At 39.1% G+C, this 21,543-nt stretch overlaps 1 protein-coding gene across 1 annotated transcript; it reads left to right on the top strand.

Annotated features, from left to right (window-relative positions):
- Positions 1-14,336: 14,336 nt before the first annotated feature.
- On the top strand, positions 14,337-21,366 carry colec10 (collectin sub-family member 10 (C-type lectin)). Its single transcript, XM_028425728.1, has 7 exons — positions 14,337-14,489; positions 15,808-15,879; positions 18,531-18,602; positions 20,173-20,226; positions 20,471-20,566; positions 20,658-20,869; positions 21,031-21,366. The coding sequence occupies exons 1-7, from the start codon at positions 14,390-14,392 to the stop codon at positions 21,280-21,282; spliced, it is 858 nt and encodes a 285-aa protein (XP_028281529.1). The 5' UTR covers positions 14,337-14,389; the 3' UTR covers positions 21,283-21,366.
- The last annotated feature ends 177 nt before the right edge of the window (positions 21,367-21,543 follow it).

Genomic DNA, 21,543 nt, shown 5'->3' on the forward strand with positions numbered 1-21,543 from the left:
CGTGACAGGGGAGTTTCCAGACGCCACAGACCCTGATGAATGGGTCACTGTGTGTCCATGTGTGTGTGTGTGTGTGTGTGTGTGTGTGGTCAACTCTAACATTTGCACACTCTCTCTCACACTTTTTTCATCAATGCAAAATATTCTCCCTTCAAAATACTACTCCTTTCTCTCTAGCAGACAACACACACTATTAGAATATTTACACTCCTTTCACATGAATTGTGTGATTCATCGGAGCTTGTTATTTCACCTGCCAGACACCCCATTCTCCCGCCATGCCATGGATCGTTTTTAACCAGAGCATCATCGACCATTCGGTGACTCACACCCACCAACAAGCGGCAATCTGCTCAGCCTCCAGACACGCGACCATGACTAAATGTCAATGGGGTTCCAAGCTACTGTGGCTACCCAGATTAACAGGCTAAGACAAGTAGAAACCCTTAAACCTCAGTCAAATATGATCTATTGAGGCTGAGTTCTACCACAGCGTTTTCTGCCCCAAAGGGACGGTTTTTGTTCTAAATGAAGACCATGAAAGTGTGCAGAGGTGGACTTTTTTTTTTTTGATCTTGCCACTAATCACCATAACCCCGGTTGTGTTGTTGTACTGCAGGACTATTTATGTTGCAGTGGTGTGGGCAGAATTGATTTATCTACAGTAGTTCACAATACAAAAAAAATTAAACAGCCGGCTTCACATTGAACACTGAAAGGATTTTGGTGCAAAATAAGCTTTTACTTTGCATATTGGAAGCGGTCCAAGATTTATTGTTGTATTTTTGTTGTCGCTCATCCATACACTTAAACAAAAGAATAGATCAAATGAATTCCAAAGAACATATCTAATAAGGATGTAAACAAAACACAAAGAAAGATGTCAGAGAAGCTTGTTGCAGATCTCTTGTTGTCTCTTTCTTGTCCTGTGTTTGTGAAAGTCTTTGTTTGAACCCAAACCACAATTGTTTCACAACCAAGTAGTTATGAGTAAAAGTAGTTTCTCAGTCATGAAACTACCTCATCCAAATATTCTGTTTCTGTTCATGTGTGAGGGCGTGTTGTATGAATCTTACAGTAATGTACACAGTGTTAGGGTCACAGGGCCCCATGAGCTTTGACAATAAGAGACTAAAATGTTTCATTTTTGGAGTCAAATTATTTGTCAATGCTTTAAGTAAAACAGTAAAGTTTACATAAAAGCAGTTGATTGAGACACTGTTTGTCCCCTGAACATCCCGGGTGCATCTGGAGTGACCTTTTCAGTCTGTGTTGGCAACCTAATGTTTTCTCCTTCACTGTCTCTTTCTCCCAGACAAACTGCCAGCACCCTGTCTGCTTCTCTCATCAAAGTCGCTCTCTGTCCTTCTGCTTTTACTTTGGCGCTGTGTTTATTTCTCTAAGAGGACAGTGACAGATTTAGCCTTTTAGACAGGAAGAGAAGGAGAAATGAAAAAAATGTGTGCTCCTGTGCTGCAGGATGAAAAGAAGGGAGAGGGTAAAACAATAGAAAAAAAAAGAAAGAACAAATAGAAGAAAAGAATTGTTGTTGTAGCTCCTGTGGCTCTAATGTGCCCACTTCCAGAGAAACTAAACAGTCTTTTGTCAATGCAAATGGGCTGAGCAACCACGGTGAGTGTATGTGTGTTGCTGGAACTGCGGTGATGATGTCAGAGAGTCCAATGTCACCGTGCAATGAGAAATAATTCTGCTGGGAATTGGTGAAAAAGACTACACTGTATAGATGTCAAATATGACAAATGTCTTACACATGTTTTGCCAAATAGTTACTTTTTTTTATTTCCAACATGAAAGTTAAACTAAGACTATGTGTATTGTATTTAAATATCATCACATAGCAGATAGAAATGACTGACACATTACATATCCAGTTTTAAATAAGGAGATTTATCCCACAATAAAACTCAGGATTTGTATTCAAGTACTGGTTTGTGTAAATGTCAAGCAAATCTCCTTGTGGGACAATTAAAGATTATCTGTCATGTTCATGTATCCATCTCAATATTCAAACTTTCAACAGTGAACAAAGAGAAGCCCGTTGGGACAAAGTCTGTTGTAATATAATGTAAATTTAATCTCAACAAAGATCACTGGTGTGGAACATTTTTTGGTCTCAGAGCAAAGATTAGTCTTGAGCAAGCTTTAGACAGATTTTCTTCAGGTGCAGAAAACTTTCAGCACAGCATGTGACAAAGATTTATACACAAAAATCGCATTACCACATGTTGTGGTGAAAAGTACCTCAAGATGTTTCTGTGTTATGAACGACACGCCTATATGGGTGTGAAAATCTCTTCAGAAAGAGACTCCTTAAAAAAACTAAACAAAAACATTTTAAGTTATCCAAGTCAAAGGTGCTGCCAAGGTAGTGACCAATGTGATTTTAAAAGGGCCTGTGTGTATTCCAGGGCCACAAAATGATCCAGCCTATTAAAAGTTGGGAGGATGATCCCAAACCCAGAGGCGACAGCATGAATGAACATTTATGTGACTGCTCCAGTGTTCCATAAAATCAATCATCCATCGCAGTCTGCTCGTCGTCTTTCCTGCCTCGACCCTCCCTTCCTGCTATTTGTCGTATCATATGTTCCACCATATGCCCTGGGGACAGAGAATATACGCAAACTTTCATCTGTAAGTGACAGTCTGTCATCGCTGGCTGGGTGGAGGAAAAGGAGGGATCAAGGAGGACAGAAAGATGGGGAGAAAATGGAGTGAGAATTACGGGATGTGTAGTCAAGAGATGTCACCTCTGCTTAGGTGTGGAAAAGAGATTGGAGAGCAAATAGTTTGCTTGTTTTGTGTTGTAAAATATTAGTTTTTTCATTTCTGTCCAGTCCCTCTCTGGGACTTTTTTGTCACTTCTTGTGGCTTCAGCTGATGGTGAGTCAGGTAGTGTGCTCAGGAAAAACCTGACCATCACAGCATAACACGCTCTGACAACACTGAAGGGAAAGATGAGCACAAGTTAGTCCAGGATTTCAACATGCGAGCCAGCAGGATGATGGAAAGAAGACAGCAAAGAGCCCAAATGAGATGAACACATCATAATAATTTACCCAAGCTGTCTGAGATGACCCACCAAGCCCATGCAATTCCTGGAGAAAAGTTGATTTGCCGTCAAGAACCAGAGCCAGGGAAAAGGAATGACAGAGAGGAGGGACCTCACGGTGGCACCTGAGCCAGCTGAGGAAACCACATGGTGGATGTCTGGAAACAGAGCCAGGTTGTGAAACCCTTTCCCCTGAAGACTGATTATCCCATCATGGCTCAGGATTGCTCACATACCAAAGTGGTGTGCATATGGCGAATTTGATACTGAGCTATTAGAGTGGTGATTTTTTTAAACATTTTTTTTATTTGTATTTATTTATTTATTTGACATTTGTTTTGCTGCAATATCATAATATGTATGCACCCAAACATTTATCTTTTAAAATCAACATTTGGCTGTCACTGAATGTGAATAAGGTCTGTATTTGTTTGCCATTAGGCTTAGCTTATGTAATAGAACAGATGAGAGCAGAAACAGTAATGAAGACGGAGGAAAAAAACACGAGTTAGTCCATGCTCATCACATGACGTTGCTCTTACCCTTATTTTTCAAGTAGTGATGGGAATTGTGGCACAGAATTGCACAGGTTCTCTGCACTGATGGAGGTACAGCTCCTGTGCTTGTTAATTAGCTCTGATACAATGAGATTTTAACCGTGCAAACTGCACAATCGCCTTTAAAGTAATTGAAATGAGACCTTTTTTCTGCATTTCCTGCAGTCACTCGTTTTCTCCATCATGTTGTCCCTGTAGCGGCTGTTCTCTTTCTCACTCACACGTCTCCCTCCTTCCTGTTTCTTTGTGTGTGTGTGTGTGTGTGCGTTGTTTCGATCGTTTACTTCAAAGAGCTGATTCTAACAGCCGGTTCATCACTATTTTCAAGCATTTTGGGCTTTTAAAATACCTTTTGAATCATGTTTGTTTGCACTTGAACACATAAATATTTTTATGTGTACTTAGTGCACATATTTCCCATGTATGAATGTCCATGTATGGAGGCAAGATGTCTTCTTTTTTTGGACACATGACATAACTTAGCTTAAGTGATTTATGTAATTTATTAGTTTTTGCAGTGTGAAGAAAGTGTTTTTTTTTCCCAGAGGGTACAGGGTAAAGAAAAGAAATAAGTAAAAACTAAAAGAAAAATATCAGGCAAAGGAAAAAATAGTTGGTTACCTGATCTTATAGAGGTTTTGGCTGTAATAGCTCTCGTAGTCAAGGACAGAAACAGACACAGAGAAGAACTACTTTCCTTGTGGTTGAAATGTTATAAACCAAAAGAAAATAATAATACAGTAGTCTTGTTTTATGAGAGGATTCCCAAATTCTTTTACACAGCTTCGTGACAATTTAAAACAACAGACAGGAATTTCACACATTAAAAGACAGAAATACTGAACACACACTTAATCTGAACTAACAAAACATCATGAGGGTTATCAATCATGATCTTACCTCAGAGAGGTCATAGGTCACACACTACATTGAAAGTTACAAGATTCAAACAAACAATGTCACCAATATACTGTGGATCTCAGTAACTGCACAAATTTCTAAAAATTCTGGAATCAATTCATTTCAGCTACACACCATCAAAATGTTGCCTCTCCACCCATCCTCTTGTCATAGTATAACAATTCACCCTTTAAGGCTGATTTATTGTGCGAACGTGAGAGCAAAAAGCCGAGCAGGTCTCTCTTGCGAGCTGTCACCAATGAGGACCCATATTTCATGCAGCCTTTCAAAACCACACATCGCTGTTTCAAGCCACACGTCATGATCTCAGCCCACACATCATGGCATGAACTGTAACGCAGCCTGCTGCTTGATTCCAATACAGAAAAGTGATGCAGGGGGAAAATAGAGCACAAATTACACAGCAATGAGGTGAACAAGTCTGTGCTGTGTACATGAAATAAAAGATTATGGCTGCAGTTGTAACTCTGAATCCAGACACAGAGTATCAAATCCACAGTAAAGACACACACCCACACATTTTTACACACACACACGCAGGACAAGTCATGCCTAAAGCAACACTAGTGGCTCCAACCTCAGCCTTCAATAGCCGCTCCAGCCTTCTGTTGTCATTCCATAAGTCATCCACCGCAAATTAAATTTTCTGTGTCAGTGATTTACGTCGTGAAGAAAAAGGCATAAAAATAAAGATCTACACTCGAGTCCAAGAACTTCTAGTAGACTCTTCTAAAAGATACTGACCTCTAAGAGGTGTTTCAGTCCTCTTAAAGTCTGTTTTTTTAGGTAAGCCTTTTTAAAAGTGTTATAGTATTGCTGTTTTTTTAAACATTATTGACCTGAAACCTCAACAATCATGTTGTAAAAACAGTCATCAATAAAATGAAAGGAAGGAAAACACGAAATGCACATTTGTAACGCTACATTAAGCATTTTTGCATTGCATCAGCTCCAAATGGCAACAACTGTTATTAATCCTGAATAAAAGAAATAACACTAATAATAATCAGGGAAGAAAAATATGCATTTGGGGGATTTTGGGTTGATCACACTTACAGTAAGTGTTTACATAACACTAGAACCTCTCTGCATGGACCAAAACACCCAAAATGAACCTAAAATAGGATGTGCAAGTTCAGGCACATCCACTCTATAAGCCTTATATGCTGTATCTTTTGTTTTAGATGTTGCCAGTTTGCACAAAAAGAAGCAGGACTGGATGCTTTTCTCTCCACCAGTCACATCACAATTGGTAAATACATTCATTTTACAGAGTAGTATCCCTCCTTCTTTTTCCACCACTGCTACAGTGTTGAGAGGGAAAGGTCAGCTGAGGTCATCTCGCAGTTGCATTGGGTGAATTGCTTGCATGTGTGCATTTGTGATTGTGTGTATGTGTGTGTGTCAGACTGTGATGTTGAAATCAGTCATTCAGTAAGACCCAGCGTGTGACAAACAGGCCGCTCTGCCAAGAGGCTGATGTAGAAGGACGGGAAGCTTTTAAAATGCACCCAAACCACTTTCACGACGTGTTCAAGGGAGCGAGGGGGAATTCTCCAAAACACTAATTTGTCCACAGTGACATGAAAGTATTGTTGAAGGTTTTTTCACCATTGTCTGTTTATCCCATCAAACTAGGCTCTATGTGGGCTGTTTAACGGACTGTTAAAGCGACCAAAAATGAGTAATCGGCTGAGTCCAATGACCAAAGGAGCTATTAAAATGAATAGATATTCTAACCAATATATGGGTGTGACCAGAAATGTTTGAGAAAATAGATGTTATCATATGCTGACAGATGAGTGATAATAAGAAAATAATACAGATTACCAGCATCTACGGCCTCTTATGGTCACTAGGATCAGTGCCATGCTGGCATGCCAGTGATACTAAACTAAAGTGTGATTGGAAGTGAAATTTAGAGTTTGCCAGCTTTCTCTAAACCTGAACCAAGTATCTTTATTGCCTAAACAAATAACAGAAAATAGAAGTAAACATGAAGTAAAATCCAGGCTTTTGTCCAGGGCTTTTGTAACCTTTCATCACTCCAACTGCCAGCCTTACAGGCACAGCAGCTTTGTTGTAATGACTGATAACACATCTATTGAACCTACTGGTGGTCCAGGCCATTCAGTGGGACCTGGTGGTAGCACTAACAAACAACCTATTGAACAGCCTGACAGCATTTGAATCAGATGTTATTAATGTGTAATTTCCACTTCCGCAACAGTATATTTATATGTACCATGGAGGCCCCAAAGACAATTAGCACATGCTGACACAGGACAAATTGATGTGTAAGTGAGACACTGTTTGTTTTTGTAATCCTCTTATCCAACAAGGGATGAGATGATTATCACTAAAACTGTCTGTGTCTCTGGTAGGATGTTTTGTCTGGTGTACATGATACCTTACAGAAGTAATGTTCTAAAGATAAGGTCCAGATTGATGCACATACATGTTTACATGACAAAAATGTTTAATTACAAAAGTGCAACATAAGACTGCTTGTAGGTAACAACAACACATTTGGAGAAAAACAGGTAATAATAAATATTAAGTGCTGTTTGATAGTTATTTAAAGAAGATGTAATCAGACAATTGAGCGCTGTGAGACATGTGTTTGCCTTTGTTGATTCCCTCTTTGTTACTGCAGAGGTTATTTCCAAACTTCTAGGTGTAGCTCAGACACACACACGAGAGGAGTTTAAGGCTTAAGTCAATCATGAAGAACAGGAAGGATTTTTAATATTAAAAGTGCAACCACAGGTCTGGATGAGGTATGTTATAAAAACACTGTGACATCCAAAGCTGTAAGGTGGAGTCGTGAGAAATGCTGAGTACTCTAGAGGTGGTTTTCTCAACACCCATCTGACTCATATTATTTAATATTGCCAGCTACTTGCACACGACAATTTTGAAGGCTTACGGCTCCCTATCTAATCCAACGTTTCATCGAGAGTGAGATAAAGACATTTGCACAATAGTCGCTCGCTCCAAGTATAGTGTCTGAAATCCTGAGAGGGGAATTGTAATCTCTGTGAGATCAGTATTTGATTAAAAGCTTTAAATGTAGCTGTGTGTGTTTGTGTGTGTGTTTGTGTAGTGATGGTTTTAGACAGAATTGCCACACTGTTTGATGTCAAGGAGGGGAGCTGATATTTGATTTGTTACTGGAATGGTGTCTTATGTTGGTAGTGTCTTCACTGTGTTGTCAAAATTAACATTAACATTAAGAGTTATTTGAAATTTAGGACCATTCTCAAAGGTCAATCACAATGATTATTCCAATATTAGCTTAAAAAAACTGATGTATGAATAAACTGTAGTAAGACTGGTGTAAAGGCAGGCAGTCATTTATGTGCTAGACCTGACAGCTCAAAGGTAATACTGTTGGCGGTTGAGTTTATCATTTATTACTGCACGTGACTGCACATGCTAGACAGTGAATGTCTGCTTATTTTGCAGTCTGTCTGTCTGCCACTATTAATCTGTCTCATAATAACCTCTCCCTGCAGATAAAGACGACCTGTGTCAGCGCCACCTGCCCACTCCCTCTTAAAAATGGAAGGTGCTTTTAAAATTAAAAGAAAATTGCTTGTTTTCCATTTATATGGTTCAGGGAAAACTGATCAAACTTCCCCTGGGGACTTTCTCCGGGAAGCTGCGGCTTAAACGATGCAAATGACAGCAAATCAGGCCTCATATCTGGACAACATGCTAAACGATATGCTACAATGATTTCATATACACACGAACAACAAAATACTGCAGAATTTATGTATATAATATTCAATACTGATGAGTCATAACCAGGCCCAAGCACATTCCCGCTGCTGCTGCTGTTTATAATCTTCCTCGAGTATTGATGTTTTGTCCAGAACCTTGGTTTGATCAAGTGCCACATGGAGTGAAATTCTGAAGAGAAATCCAGACCATGAGATAGATGTAAAAAAATGCTTCTTAAGCAAACAAAGCTTGTTTTGTGGCTGTCTGACTTTCTCCAGTTGTTAGAGAAAAAAAGTGCATATTTTTTACAAAAATGGCAAGACAAGAATTGTAATGGTTTATATGGTGTGTAATGCATAATAAGCACAATTTTACTACTGTGGCAGTGAAACTGACATTTCATATACTGAAACAGGATTTTTTTTTATGTGTGTGTGTCAAACAGCTGAAATAATACTAACCACTTTGGTTAAGGTTAGGATTAGATTAAGGCAACACAATTAAAATTGAGGTTTAGCAACAAAACAGTTTATTTAAAGCTGTGGAAAGCCGCTGGTTGTGGTCCAATAAGACAAACTTTTGTCTAAAACTGAACATTTCTTTTTGTGATGTGCTTCTTTTGATATTGAACCAATGTCGGCAAGCATAAACAGCCATCCATCACCTCAGAACCATATTTACTGTCCACCATGTCAAACTGAATGTTTTTTCATGTCTTTACTTTACTTACTATTTCCCAAATATTCTTCAGTGAATTTTGTTTTTAGAAGCCCTGGTCACACTAGAGAAAAGGTGATAAGCCTCTACAGTTGTGCATGTGAAATCTGACAGTTGTCATGGGTGATGTCACCATGGTTACTAAAAAAATGATGAATCATGATGCAACTGCCAGATGTTGCTCTTAAAATGTGTTTGTTATGAAAATGTCTGAACCGAAGTGACACAACCAAGTACCCTAACCATTAGCTAAAAAATGATCAAGTGAAAAAGTGGGTCAAATCATTTAATTGGTTATCAACTGACCAAACCATTAACAACCTATTAAAGAAGTGCAAAAAAAAAAAGTTGCCTGGCTTACTCCTAAACAAACTGTGGTGTAAAGTGTAGTAAAAGTCCCAAATGAATTGCCTATTTGTAGCCACACCAGAAAGGCACCAGGGGTTTACAAAGTTGGTTCAACTATCTAATAAGCACTTCTGAGGACACATATGGTAGCTGAAATATTTTGACTTCATGTGGGTAGCACCATTCCCCCTCATTTGAGTTCTCCACCTCCAGGGCAACTTTTTTAGCTGCTCTCACTTTGCATTTTCTTCCCACACTTTCCACAGGGATTTTAAAATGAACAAGTGCACTGTCGTATACACCTGCTATAGTACATTTACATTTTAGCAAAGAAACACTCACTATTATGTCCTCATTTACTTGTTTACTTGATGTTCTGTTGCAGATGACAAAGGTACAAACATTAAACTAAAAATGAAGATTTGTAGGCTGCAGTCTTTAATTTGGACATAGGATGTAGTGGGTGTGGGGCTCACACCCAGGGCAAGCGTAATCCACTATAGTGCAACAACAAATGATTTGAGTTTGCTTATTTGTGTTAGAAAGCGGTTTCTTTCAATCACAGTGAGTAAAAAGGGGAAATCATCCTGTGGGAGGAATGTTTCATGGGAAAAGATGACCAGATGAGTTTTCAGTCTATGGTATAAGGTGGGAAGTGAATGTGTTTTTGTGACCACACCAAGAGGGTCTTTCCACAATTGGCTAGTAGAGGAAGTCAATGTGTCAGGCTGGCCCGGGTCCTAAACCAGGAAGATAACTTTCACCCTGTCTTATAACCTATTATTATGCCTTCATAAAAAAAATCAGTCTCTACTTTATAACCCCAGTGACTGTGTCCATGTAGTTTACACATGTTCAAATCTGTCACAAATAATCTAAACCCATCAACACATCATCATGCATCATGTCACTTGAGACGTACAGTCCTACTACAGCCATCAGCTCCACTCACATTCTACTTCTTTGCCTGTTATTGGATTAACCAAAAGTTTAGGCAGACTAAGACAATGAGAGCATGGAGGGTCCAGGTGGCACTTTATAAAACAATGAAGGATGTCATGGAGGGTCCGTCCAGTCTATGCATTAAACACATTTTACAAAGCAAATTTGTCCATTTTTGCAGAAAGTTTTGGCTACCATGTTGATGACGGTCCATCACCATGTAACATGCACATCCTTCATACAGCCACAACAACATAGTGATCACAATTGCCTCGCAAAATTAACTGCACCTTATGTTTTCCTGATCAAGATGAAAACAATGTGTTTTTTGTTGTTGTTGTTTGTTTCTGAATAACCACTAACATAAACAAATCTGGATATCAGTAAATAAATTAGTATTTGATGAGCCATAAAAGCCAGTGAAAAGATTTCAAAGGCACCATTAATATTTCAATCCTCTCCAATTACTTTTCTTGTCAGTAGACTAATGATAATTTTTAAATGCTGAGTATCAGATTAGAGGTTTTTCGGTGACTGCACACACCAGACCAGCAGTGCTCATTGAAGACTGATGGGGAACTGCTGAAGCAGAATGAATCATGACATTAATTGAACCCTGCTGAAGATCACTCATTCCCCTGAAAATAAACTGACTCGCTTAAGAAAAATGAAATCATTAAAAACAAAGAGATACATCACACAGGGTTTGTCATTTGTTGTCGCCAGTGTTTTGTTAGCCTATTCTTTTTTACCGAGAATAGGCTTTGTGTGTGTGAATCTCCAGTAAAACCTAGGAAGTACAGGCCAACTGTGACACACCAGCTCTACAGTAAATTGAATGTGGGTTCAGAGCAGGGGTTACATAAATGTTTTATGTGCTGAAGTTGCTGCTGACTGATTTGTCATTGACACACATGTGGGCAGTTTTTGCTACTACTGCTGTTTTAAAGTGGTGCTCCCAATGTGGACTGAAGGCTGCAGAAAATACAGGGCTGTTTCATGGTGGTGTTATCACTGTGGAGTCAACCCTCAACCAAGAGTGTGAATCACGCTTTTAATGAGAGGCTGCAATCTAAACCACATGCCAACAATTAGCCGTCAGGATAAACAGGGTTGTTCCTATATGCTGTTCGTGTGCTGTAATGTCACATCAGTGTTGTTTTTTACTTTTGTTTTTAGTCAAATCGACTACAAACTACCTGCTCAGAGAAAGTTAGCCATCAAATTTCCCTCTGGAGCTGATGGACATCAAAACAAAGATAAAATGGAAAAGTGATAATTGTATAATTGTATTTTTATCCATTAGATAGACAAAAAATGGGACTGTTTGCATCTGATATGAGTCAGGTATGTGACTGCGTTCTTATTGGCTGTCGCTCTCAGTTTAGATTAGGTAAAGGTCATGGTTTGCATTTTTTCCAAAAACCTGTCAAGGCAAATCACCAGAGACACAGGCCTGCCGACCCAGTCTCATTCCATATGTTAGCATTGTCATTTAAACATATTTTTTATGCACACGTACTTTTTTTTAGCATTTTACCTATGGATAGGGTGGGATAGGCTCCAGCCCCCCATGACCCTGCACTGCAGGATAGAGCAGGTTCAAAATAATGGATGGATGGATGTTTCATGTGGAGAGTGATACCAACAGCACAACAAACGTACCCTGCTTTAGGCACCTAACCTTAATAAAACAACAGAGCCCTAAAGGGGACACACCCTAGGCCTTGAGGGTGAAGGTCGGCTTCTGGTTTGAGCCACAATGCGCAGAAAATATTTCTTCATGTAGAAACTGAACAACCTGCATTGGTATGCAACAAATAATAGACTGAAGTACATGACTATGTTGTAATAATCCAAATAGTAATAGGGAATGACGTGTTTCGAGTTTGCATACAACACTGTTTGTCACTCATCAGAAAAGAGGGTAACACACTGGCTTACACAAACCTACCAACTATAATTATGGCACTTGTAACACTCAATCTATTGTTTTCAAGTTTGACAGTCATGAATATGAAAACTTCTCAAATTCCATCAGATCATCGGGCATTTTCCCTTTCATTCATGTTATAAAAGCACAGCCAAACAATAAATAACCCCATATTAGTGCTAATGGCTATGCTTGTCACTGTCACCACATGCTTTTCTTTTTTCTCACCACATTGGCCACAACATGTGTGTCTGACATTGGTTGTCATTCACTGAACAAAAAGGCAACAAGCAACACCAAAATCCAGAGCTATAAAAGAGCTCTTGTACCAAAGTATACGACTCTCAACATCAACAAATTCTTGAGCAGAAACGACATCGACCTCAAGGCAAAAGTGGCAGAAGCCAAAAGAAACTTGCACTGTTGTGTATTTTTTTTAAGTGCGTGTGTGTTTTTTAAGTTTCTTATCAAATATAATCAATTATCAGCAACAAGAACTGATTAATGACTGCGACCAAATGTGCATTAGTAGAAGAAAATGTCCCTTTCCCAGCCAGTACTGGATGTATTTGAAAGGTTTTTGTCTGTAAAGGCCACCCAAGTTTTTAACTCCTCTCCTCAAATTGGCTGATTTTCAAAGTGACAGCTGAGTCTCAGTTTGATTAAGATGGATTTCCCTGCTTTTTCTTTCGATTCAATGAGCCGAACACATTAACACCCCTAAGACTTGTTTTTCTGATGAAGCTCTTAAGACAGCCGAGAAAGCACAGAAAAAGGAGATCCTATCTGAGCCAGACATGTGGCTCTTACCACATTCTCTCCCTTGTTTGTTATCCCTTTGTTCCTTGCTCTGCCTCTTGTCTTTTTGTCTTTTTCTTGCTATTATTACTCATTATCTCTTCCTGTCTTTTTCCAGTCTCTCGCCAGCTCCTTTCTTTTTCTTTTCCCTCTTACTGTCTTTGTCCCTCTGAGGCCTACAAACCCTCTAATCCCTGTATGTTTTCATCACATAGTGACAAACCAGAGGATGCAATTAGGCAAGAATCTGTGTCCGATTTGTGCGCATACACACACACACACACACAGAGTTCTGTGTCTGGTTTGTTTGTGGGTCTGTGTTCTTGTTGGAAAGGCATGTATGATATACATCTGTGTGTGTGTGTGTGTGTGTGTGTGTGTGTGTGTGTGTGTGTGTGTGTGTGTGTGTGTGTGTGTGTGTGTGTGTGTGTGTGTGTGTAAATCCAAACCTCTCCTACTAAATATTTTGTGGGCTGAAGGGTGGGAAAAGGAGAACAGATGAAAACTGTTACAGGCCCTGAGGTGCTTCTTCTTCGCTGCGAATAAGAAAACATGGACGGATGTGTGAAGTTGACTTATGACCATTTGGATATAAAATGTCATCACTTGATCATTTTATCCTATTTTACATGTGTGTGAAATTTCGGCATGTGAATTCTGTTTTTCATTAAGCTGTATATTATGCTATATGAAGAACACATGGGACAATCATGTTAAGTTTGTTACAATCAGGATTCGTTGTGAACGCTGTCCTCACCAGGAAAATGATGACTGCTTGATGGGAGCACTTCTTCCTTGTAAAATGTGTTTCATTTTCAAAATTTGTGTGTTTAAAGATCTTTACCTATCCCTTTACCCTTTTGTTAACCCCTATCTTTGTCATTTTTGTATGCCATAACCAGCCTTGAATAACAACAAAACAGTTTGCGGTGTCAACCTCCTCCTTACTTGGCCGCTTGTGGCTTTACAGTCCCATGTTCAGATGACGCTGTGCAATTTTATTATATGTTCCATTTACATTAGCATAAAAAACTGTTGGGCAACACATTCATATGTTCTATTAACAAAAATGGAACCGCTTTGACCAAAGGTGTTTGTAACATATTTAAATTATGTATGCTACACAATAAAATCCCTTTTTTTCCCAGTTCTCAGAGCTAAATTAGCAGTCCAAGGAGCAAGACACTCAGAGGAATGCAGTACTCTGGTAACTGTTGTTTGACTTTTTGACAAGTGAATGATAAGGCTCTATAAACAAATGTGTTTGAACAGCATTCTTCTGCTCTTCTTTGCAGCATGTTTTCTCATTATTGTTGCACTCAACGCCACACAGCCAGAGGATCGGGTTCTTCATGTGCACTTGGTCAGAAGATGATGCAGCTCTTGGTGCTCTCCCTGCTGGTAGCCATGTTCAGCTATACCTCTGCTTCTCCAGAGGTTTGCTCAAATGTCCTCGTCCCGGGAGCTAAAGGTAAATGCATAACACTCTGTGTGCTGTTATAGACAAGACATGGAGTCAATTCACAATTGTTTGTTGGAGATGTTGTTTTATGACCTCATGGTAAATGTATACATGTGATGTGTAAGAGTAAAACGTTCAGAGGAAATACCCACACGTTGCTTTGGGGTACACAGAGCTGATGATAAAGCTACCAAGCATTAAATGTCCTGTAGTTTATGAGCTAGCTGTCTGCTACCCCGTAGTCTTTTGGAGGGAATGCCTCCCTGTGTGTGTTTTCCATTTTATGACATCAAGTAGCTTGTTCCCCTGCTGATTCAGACAGACAGACAAACCTAATAAAACACCATGTTAAGCTGGGCTCTGCTTTTTTTCAGCTCCTTTCACACTGGTGAAAAATATAATGTTCAATTCTGTCTCAAATTAAAGCCAGAGGAAACTAAAAAAACATCTTTCAATTTTACAAAAAGTTGCACTGGACGTTTTAGGGGAAGTTTGGGAAGACGTGACTGCAACATTGAACTTAGTTTTTACTGCTTTCTATTGAATTTTCTGTACTGGTTAGTCCCATTGTAACAATGTATATTTAGACAGCTGCCCCTAAAATGAACAGATTATTTGTACAAGACTCATCCAGATACTACTGACCACAGAGCCAGACTCTGGCTGTGCATACACTCACGTCTGTGTATTGGAGTGGGTGTCAGATGTTGCATTCTTCTATGTTTTTTTATACAATCCAAAAATGTCTTAAACCTTTTTTCAACAAACACACTTTTATTTGATTTACTGGTACGTTATGTTTAAATAGATTTACGGACATTTATTGAGATGTAACTAAAAATGGATGTGCAGATTTAAATTTGATTTCAGTGAATCATATTGCCTAAATAAAGATGCAGATTATTCAGATTATATTTGACATGAAAAATCTAAATGTGAAGTGACACCTGAATTACACACATGAAGCGTTTTAGTAATTTTAGTGTATGGTTTGGGCTAAGAAGTCCACCAAAAGGAAAGAATTTTATGCAGACGGAATTATTTAAAGTGCAGTGATTTAGCTCACTGAGTACATCTGCTCAGCCTGCTGTAATGAATAATCAATTTTCCTAAGACTCTTCCAGGCACTTATAAAGAGTTTGCTACAATCCTTCATTTTAAAGCCCACTGCTTAACTAGACATAACCTGCAGAACACTCAGATTTCATGCCAAGAGCTCTTTGATCGGTGCACCAGCCACAGAAAAGAATGTCGTTAATACTTTGAGTATTATTTTTATTAAACATTGTGTACATTAAATGTTTACCGTCCATCATGTGAAATCCAGGAGACCAAGGTGAGACTGGAGAGGAGGGGGGAGAGGGGAAGCTGGGGAAGGATGGACCACCAGGACTTCCAGGTATCCAGCATCCATTTATACTGTGTATATTATAATGTTTGGAGAGAAAAAAACATAAATATTCTCAGTTTCCAACACTGCTTTGATGGGTTAGGAAAAATATCAAAATTTGGGTCTCTGCTCCCATCTGCAACAAGCTTCTCTGCCATTTTCTTGGTTCCCATGGTGATGAGTACCAACAAGATTTTTACATCCACCACTAGAGGGCACACGTTTTAATTTAGCAACTACTGTCAATTGACTAATGGAAATTTGCTGCTGTGTAAGAGCAGAAAACCATGAGAAAACTCCTGAATATTGTTGAGAAATGTTTTGTAACTTGTGTTAAATGCTGGCACATTATTGTTTTTTAAGTCCAACCCTCCCTTATACTGCATGCTACAAAAATAGCTCAGCTCACAATTTGAAGTAGTACATATAATTTTGAATATGCAAATGTAAACTTTGCTGCATGTTTAATAGAAAAAGCCCCTTTAAATCTTCATTAGCATGTTTCCACTGTGCAGCAAGGGCTTAAGACAAAAGAGAAAAAGCAACGAGCGGGTTGACGGCACGTCTCTGTGTTCACTCAGAACGAAAAAGTCTGACTCCAAAATATCAAAACTCAAATCATCGGCTGTTTTTTTAGAGGGCCTATGATATTGCACTGCTGAGTGCAGACCTGACAAACACATTCACTTATAATGTACATAGACTTCTCGGATGTTTTGCTTCAAACACTGTACTCAGAGGTCAGCACTTGGACGTGCATGCATTCCCACACACTTTGGCCTGTGTCTGAGACAAACGCCAGGACTTCATTGAGTCATTTCCCAAAAAAAGGAGAAGGTAGCCTATGCATTCTGTGAACCTTTTTCAACTTTTCAACTTTTCTGCGGATATTATTCTACAATGTAGCAAACCTAGTCATTATGGGTTTTCTGTGTGTATGCTTGCTGTAGACATGAATGCAGGTTTCTGTGAGGATTTTGTAACTGTAGCATGTCAACAGCTCAACAGATGACGCATGTATTCCTAGTCTTCATTTAGGCAGTTTTACAGGAAACAGTTGCTTAATTGTGGAATGTTAAAAGGGAATTTGTGACTGTTAATGGTGTAGAGGGGAAACAAAAGCTATTTGTTGCTTATTACTATGGACAAACTAGCTGGATTATGTTGATTGGGTTTTCAATAAAACTGCATCAGAGGTGAATATGTTTGTGTTACAAGTGATGTAAATTTCCATAGGGACGAGAAGCATATCATCAGATGAGGAATGAAGCTCTAGGCCTTCATTTCACATGACTCTCCTCTGTCCGTTAACCTGAAAAACTGGAATTCAATTCTCATTACGACTCAGTGACGCACTTTCAATAAATCATTTGGTGAATGGAACAAACCTACAGCGGACGTTCACTTAGGAGTCCTGGGTTTGCGTGTCCTCCTGTAGCACTGTTGCTTTATCATAATTATCTAATCTTTCATGACAAACATCATTTCCACCTTGTTTTCCATTCGTAGCTGGGGTTAGGCATTAAAACACAGGTGGCTTGTTGTACTGAAAATGGTTTGTGTCACCCTACATGAAACAATGCATTAAATTTAAATCACTGTTTAACAGAAAAAGGCTGCAAGCATGATCAAATGTGCACAAATACATTCAAAATTGCACGACAATTTCACATCATAGGATGAGACTTATCTCCAAGAGGTTGTTTTAAGAACTTTTTATTGTTCTTTGGTTCCATGAATTCAGTGAAAGTTTTGTCCTCCACCTCCTTCGTCCTTCAACAGCTGGAGAATCCAGTCGTTAAACCAGCTTGGGGGGGTGGGGGGGGGGGGGTATAAGCCATTATAAAGACTGACTGTAGTGATAGGAAGGTCTGTTATCTGAACGTTTAGATAGACGGTTTAACTGGCAAAGCACTGCCAAAACAACATTAATCAACTGTTACACACACAGACAGAAGGAATAACAAGAGGCCAACAGATTACATTTCCTAATATAGCAGAAAACAAACACCTATAATCACTTCTCACAATCAGTTCCCTGGTCAGTATACAAAATATTTACTTTGTGAGGGTGCTTCTTGCAGAAAATTCCATCAAAATTGCAAACAGATTATAGTGAGAAGTTTCCCCGACGTTTACAGACCTCACACAATCCATTAGACCTCACACCTTCTGCCAACACTTCTCACAAATCATCAAGTAGAAAATGAACACTAGAAACTGGGAAACGTGAAATAGTCGTGAATAGCTGGCTTAACGTGTGTGTGTGTGTGTGTGTGTGGTAAATCCCTATAATAGCAATAGGCTTCTCCAGTGCGTCACTTAGTATTTCAAACGCCATCAATTTCCAGTTGAATAGTTTCCTGAGGAAACACTCTTTCAGGGTCTGGCAGGATGCCTCAGACTGCTCTGTAGTTTTCCCACAGACACACACACACACACATGCCACATATATGTACACAATCTGTCTCACTCTAACATCTGAAATCAAAAAGAGGCTTACACACAAAATGCCAATATTACTTTATATTTACTTGCAACATCAACTTCTGTACTGTATATGATGTGTTAGGAATAACTTCAGCTAAGATGATATGGAATCCTATCTTACTCACAGGGGTTGAAGTCATTGTCAACAAATTTGTCTTTTTTTTCAACAGGAGTCCCAGGAGAGCCAGGGCTTAAGGGAGAAGTGGGCCACGCTGGAAAGATGGGACCTATTGGAGACAACGGTATAACAGAGGACATTTATTTTTCAATTCACAAGTTTAATGTACAGTAATTTAGATTTTTAACTATTTCACTAATATTCAGTACTTCACAACATGATGAATGGGCCAATTGATTCAAGACGTACAAGCTATCAAGCTATAGTAGCAGGCTTCAAAGGGTCAAATAGTTGTGAAGTATTTTCACATGATTTGACAGGAGAGGATCCAAACTAGGCCCCTGAGGGACACCACAAAAACACAAGGAGCATTATGTTTTACACTGAAGGTTCTGATTTTGGATTAAAACTGAAAATTGATGCATTGTATTTATGATTTCTCATTTAAATGCATTGTTGTCAGTGGTCAGATAATAATACGCAGTCTTAGTGTGTTGCAAAATTTTCAAGAAAGATGGATGAACTTTTAGCCGTGATGTTTTTAGAGAAACGTAATGACTTGAAATTGTCATAAAGATAAAATACCCCTTCTGAGCTTGGACTGCAGCTCCATAACAAATAAGTGATGACGGAGTCAAAACAATAACGGAAGACTCTACACACACACACACACAAAGGTTGCACTTAATCAGTCCCTAGACTAAAAACCGTTCATTAGGAGTTTTAAGCTAACAGTTTCTCTAAAAAACCTCTATATTTATCACTTCCAAACATAGACAGAGGCATAAACCTACAGAATGATGTCATGCTGCTGCTTTTGCCCAGTGTGGCTGAACTGGTTTCTATCTTTGCTTTTATTTTTATTAGCAGACATGTTCCTCTACCTCTCTAGACATTCACTGTTCTCGGAGTTCATTATGTTTAATACCTTTACAGGAAAGTAGCCGTGCATCAGCCATCTACGAGTGAGGTCACAGCTTTGGAACCTTCTTGATCCTGTGAGCATGTAGCTCATAAAAACACCTGGAAACAAAAGTTGTTTTTAAGGCAATTAACAGAAAAGTTTACTGTGTGTTTACTGCTGTTGGTCACAGTACAGGATCATTAATAATTTCAACATCAGCATTAGCCATGTTGTTGTTTGTTCAGGTTACGATGTGAGATTATGACATGACATGAGCAGGAATCCAGTCTATGTGCAGTAGCTCTATGTAATATGTAGTATCAGCTTATTGTCAAGATGCAGAGAACAACAATAAAACCTGCCTAGTGAATATTTATCCAAAATATATCTCTTTGTAGTCTCTGAGGTGATGGTGGACAAATTATCCTGTCATATTTAAACCCACTGAGTTTTTCATATTTAATTTTTATCCATTCCATATCACAAAAACCCTGTACATGTACATACTGTGCCACTGTTGACTGTTCCTCATACAGAAGTAGGCCATTGTAATGTTTGTTTTGCAGCCCACTTCCCCAAAATCTGTAACTGCCTGTTGGTTTTATTTCCACAGTGAAGTTACAGTAGAACCTGCAGTCTCTGCCATGTCTAATTATTTAATATGTGACACAGCCCTCTGCTGGTAGCATGTTGTAACTACTCTAATAAGAAGAATGACCTGCCAATGTGATGAGGAAGTGTTTGATTGATATTTAGTGTTTGTACTGTGATTTTGTTTTTATTCCGGCAGGTGACAAAGGCGATAAAGGTCTGGATGGACCCACAGGGTTTAAAGGCAGACCAGGTGGGTACAAGTAATTACACTAAAACTTTCAACTCTAAAAAGCTTCTGCCTTTATTATTTCTGCCATTATTATTGTGCCATTTTTACTTCTTATGTTCTGTTTTAGCTTTTGTTTTCTTTGTCTTGTTTTGTTTTATTATTTTGTGTATAAATAATGATTGTGCATCTCTTTGCATAATGCTTCTATTTCTATAGCAGCTTTAGTTGCAGTACTGCTAAGATCATCCACTCTTTAATCCATCAGGCACAACATGTGACTGTGGCAGGTACAGGAAGGTGGTTGGACAACTTGATGTCAATATTGGCAAGCTGAGGAATGCTGTGAAGTTTGTGAAGAATGGTGAGTGGTATGGTAAATTCAAATTTAACAGCCCTAACGAGGTTTCTGCCACAGACTGATAACCTTTAACTATAACGGCTTTCCTGTGCAGTCGTCTTGGGCTTGAGGGAAACAGAGGAGAGATACTACCTCCTGGTCAAGGAACCCAAACGTTTCAGAGAGGCCTCAGTGAACTGTAAGCTAAGAGGAGGCACCCTGGCCATGCCAAAAACTGCAAACACAAATCGGATCATGGCAGACTACATCAGTCAGGCAGGACTCACAAGAGCCTATATAGGAGTGCAGGCTCAAAACAGGGACACGGTAAGTGTGCGTATCATGGTCTGTTTATTTAGGTTTCAGTAATATTGGATTGGAGTGGTGATGAGTTCCACCCCACATGCACTGCTGTCACCATATGTATGACTGACATTATGACTGATAAGCATTCTTTTTGAATACTTATTGTCTGTTACCGTCTTCAGGTTGGAACAATCAGTCATGTTTATGTAGATTCCAGCCCTCTGCAGGGCTTTGCTTCATGGAGCCCAGAGGAGGAGCTACATTTCAGATCATCTCCTGTCACAAACTCCACTTGTGTGGAGCTGCTCAGTAGTGGGACTTGGAGCCATGTGGAGTGTGAAGCCTCCATGTTTTTTATTTGTGAGTTTCCAAAGAGCAGGAGAAGAGGAGGAGGAGGAGAAAGAGGGACAGCAGCCTCTACATCAGAGCACTAATTCATGAGACACAATGTACAGCGATTCAGTATAGAGTGTTCAGTATAATGTGGTATTAGTATAGTAGGCATATAGTTGGCAGTTCTCTTGTCTTGGCCTCAGTAGACTATTTTATGTCTCTGATAGCTAGGTTGACTCATAAATCTAATAAAATATGTCTCTTACATTATCTCCTATGTCAAGTGTGTCACTGTCAAATAAATATAACCAGATGTGTGTTTAAGGTACATAGGAACTCACATAGGTGGGAATAATAAATGG

This window comes from Parambassis ranga, chromosome 16 (genome assembly GCF_900634625.1).
Source record: "Parambassis ranga chromosome 16, fParRan2.1, whole genome shotgun sequence".
In the NCBI taxonomy this organism is placed as follows: domain Eukaryota; kingdom Metazoa; phylum Chordata; class Actinopteri; family Ambassidae; genus Parambassis; species Parambassis ranga.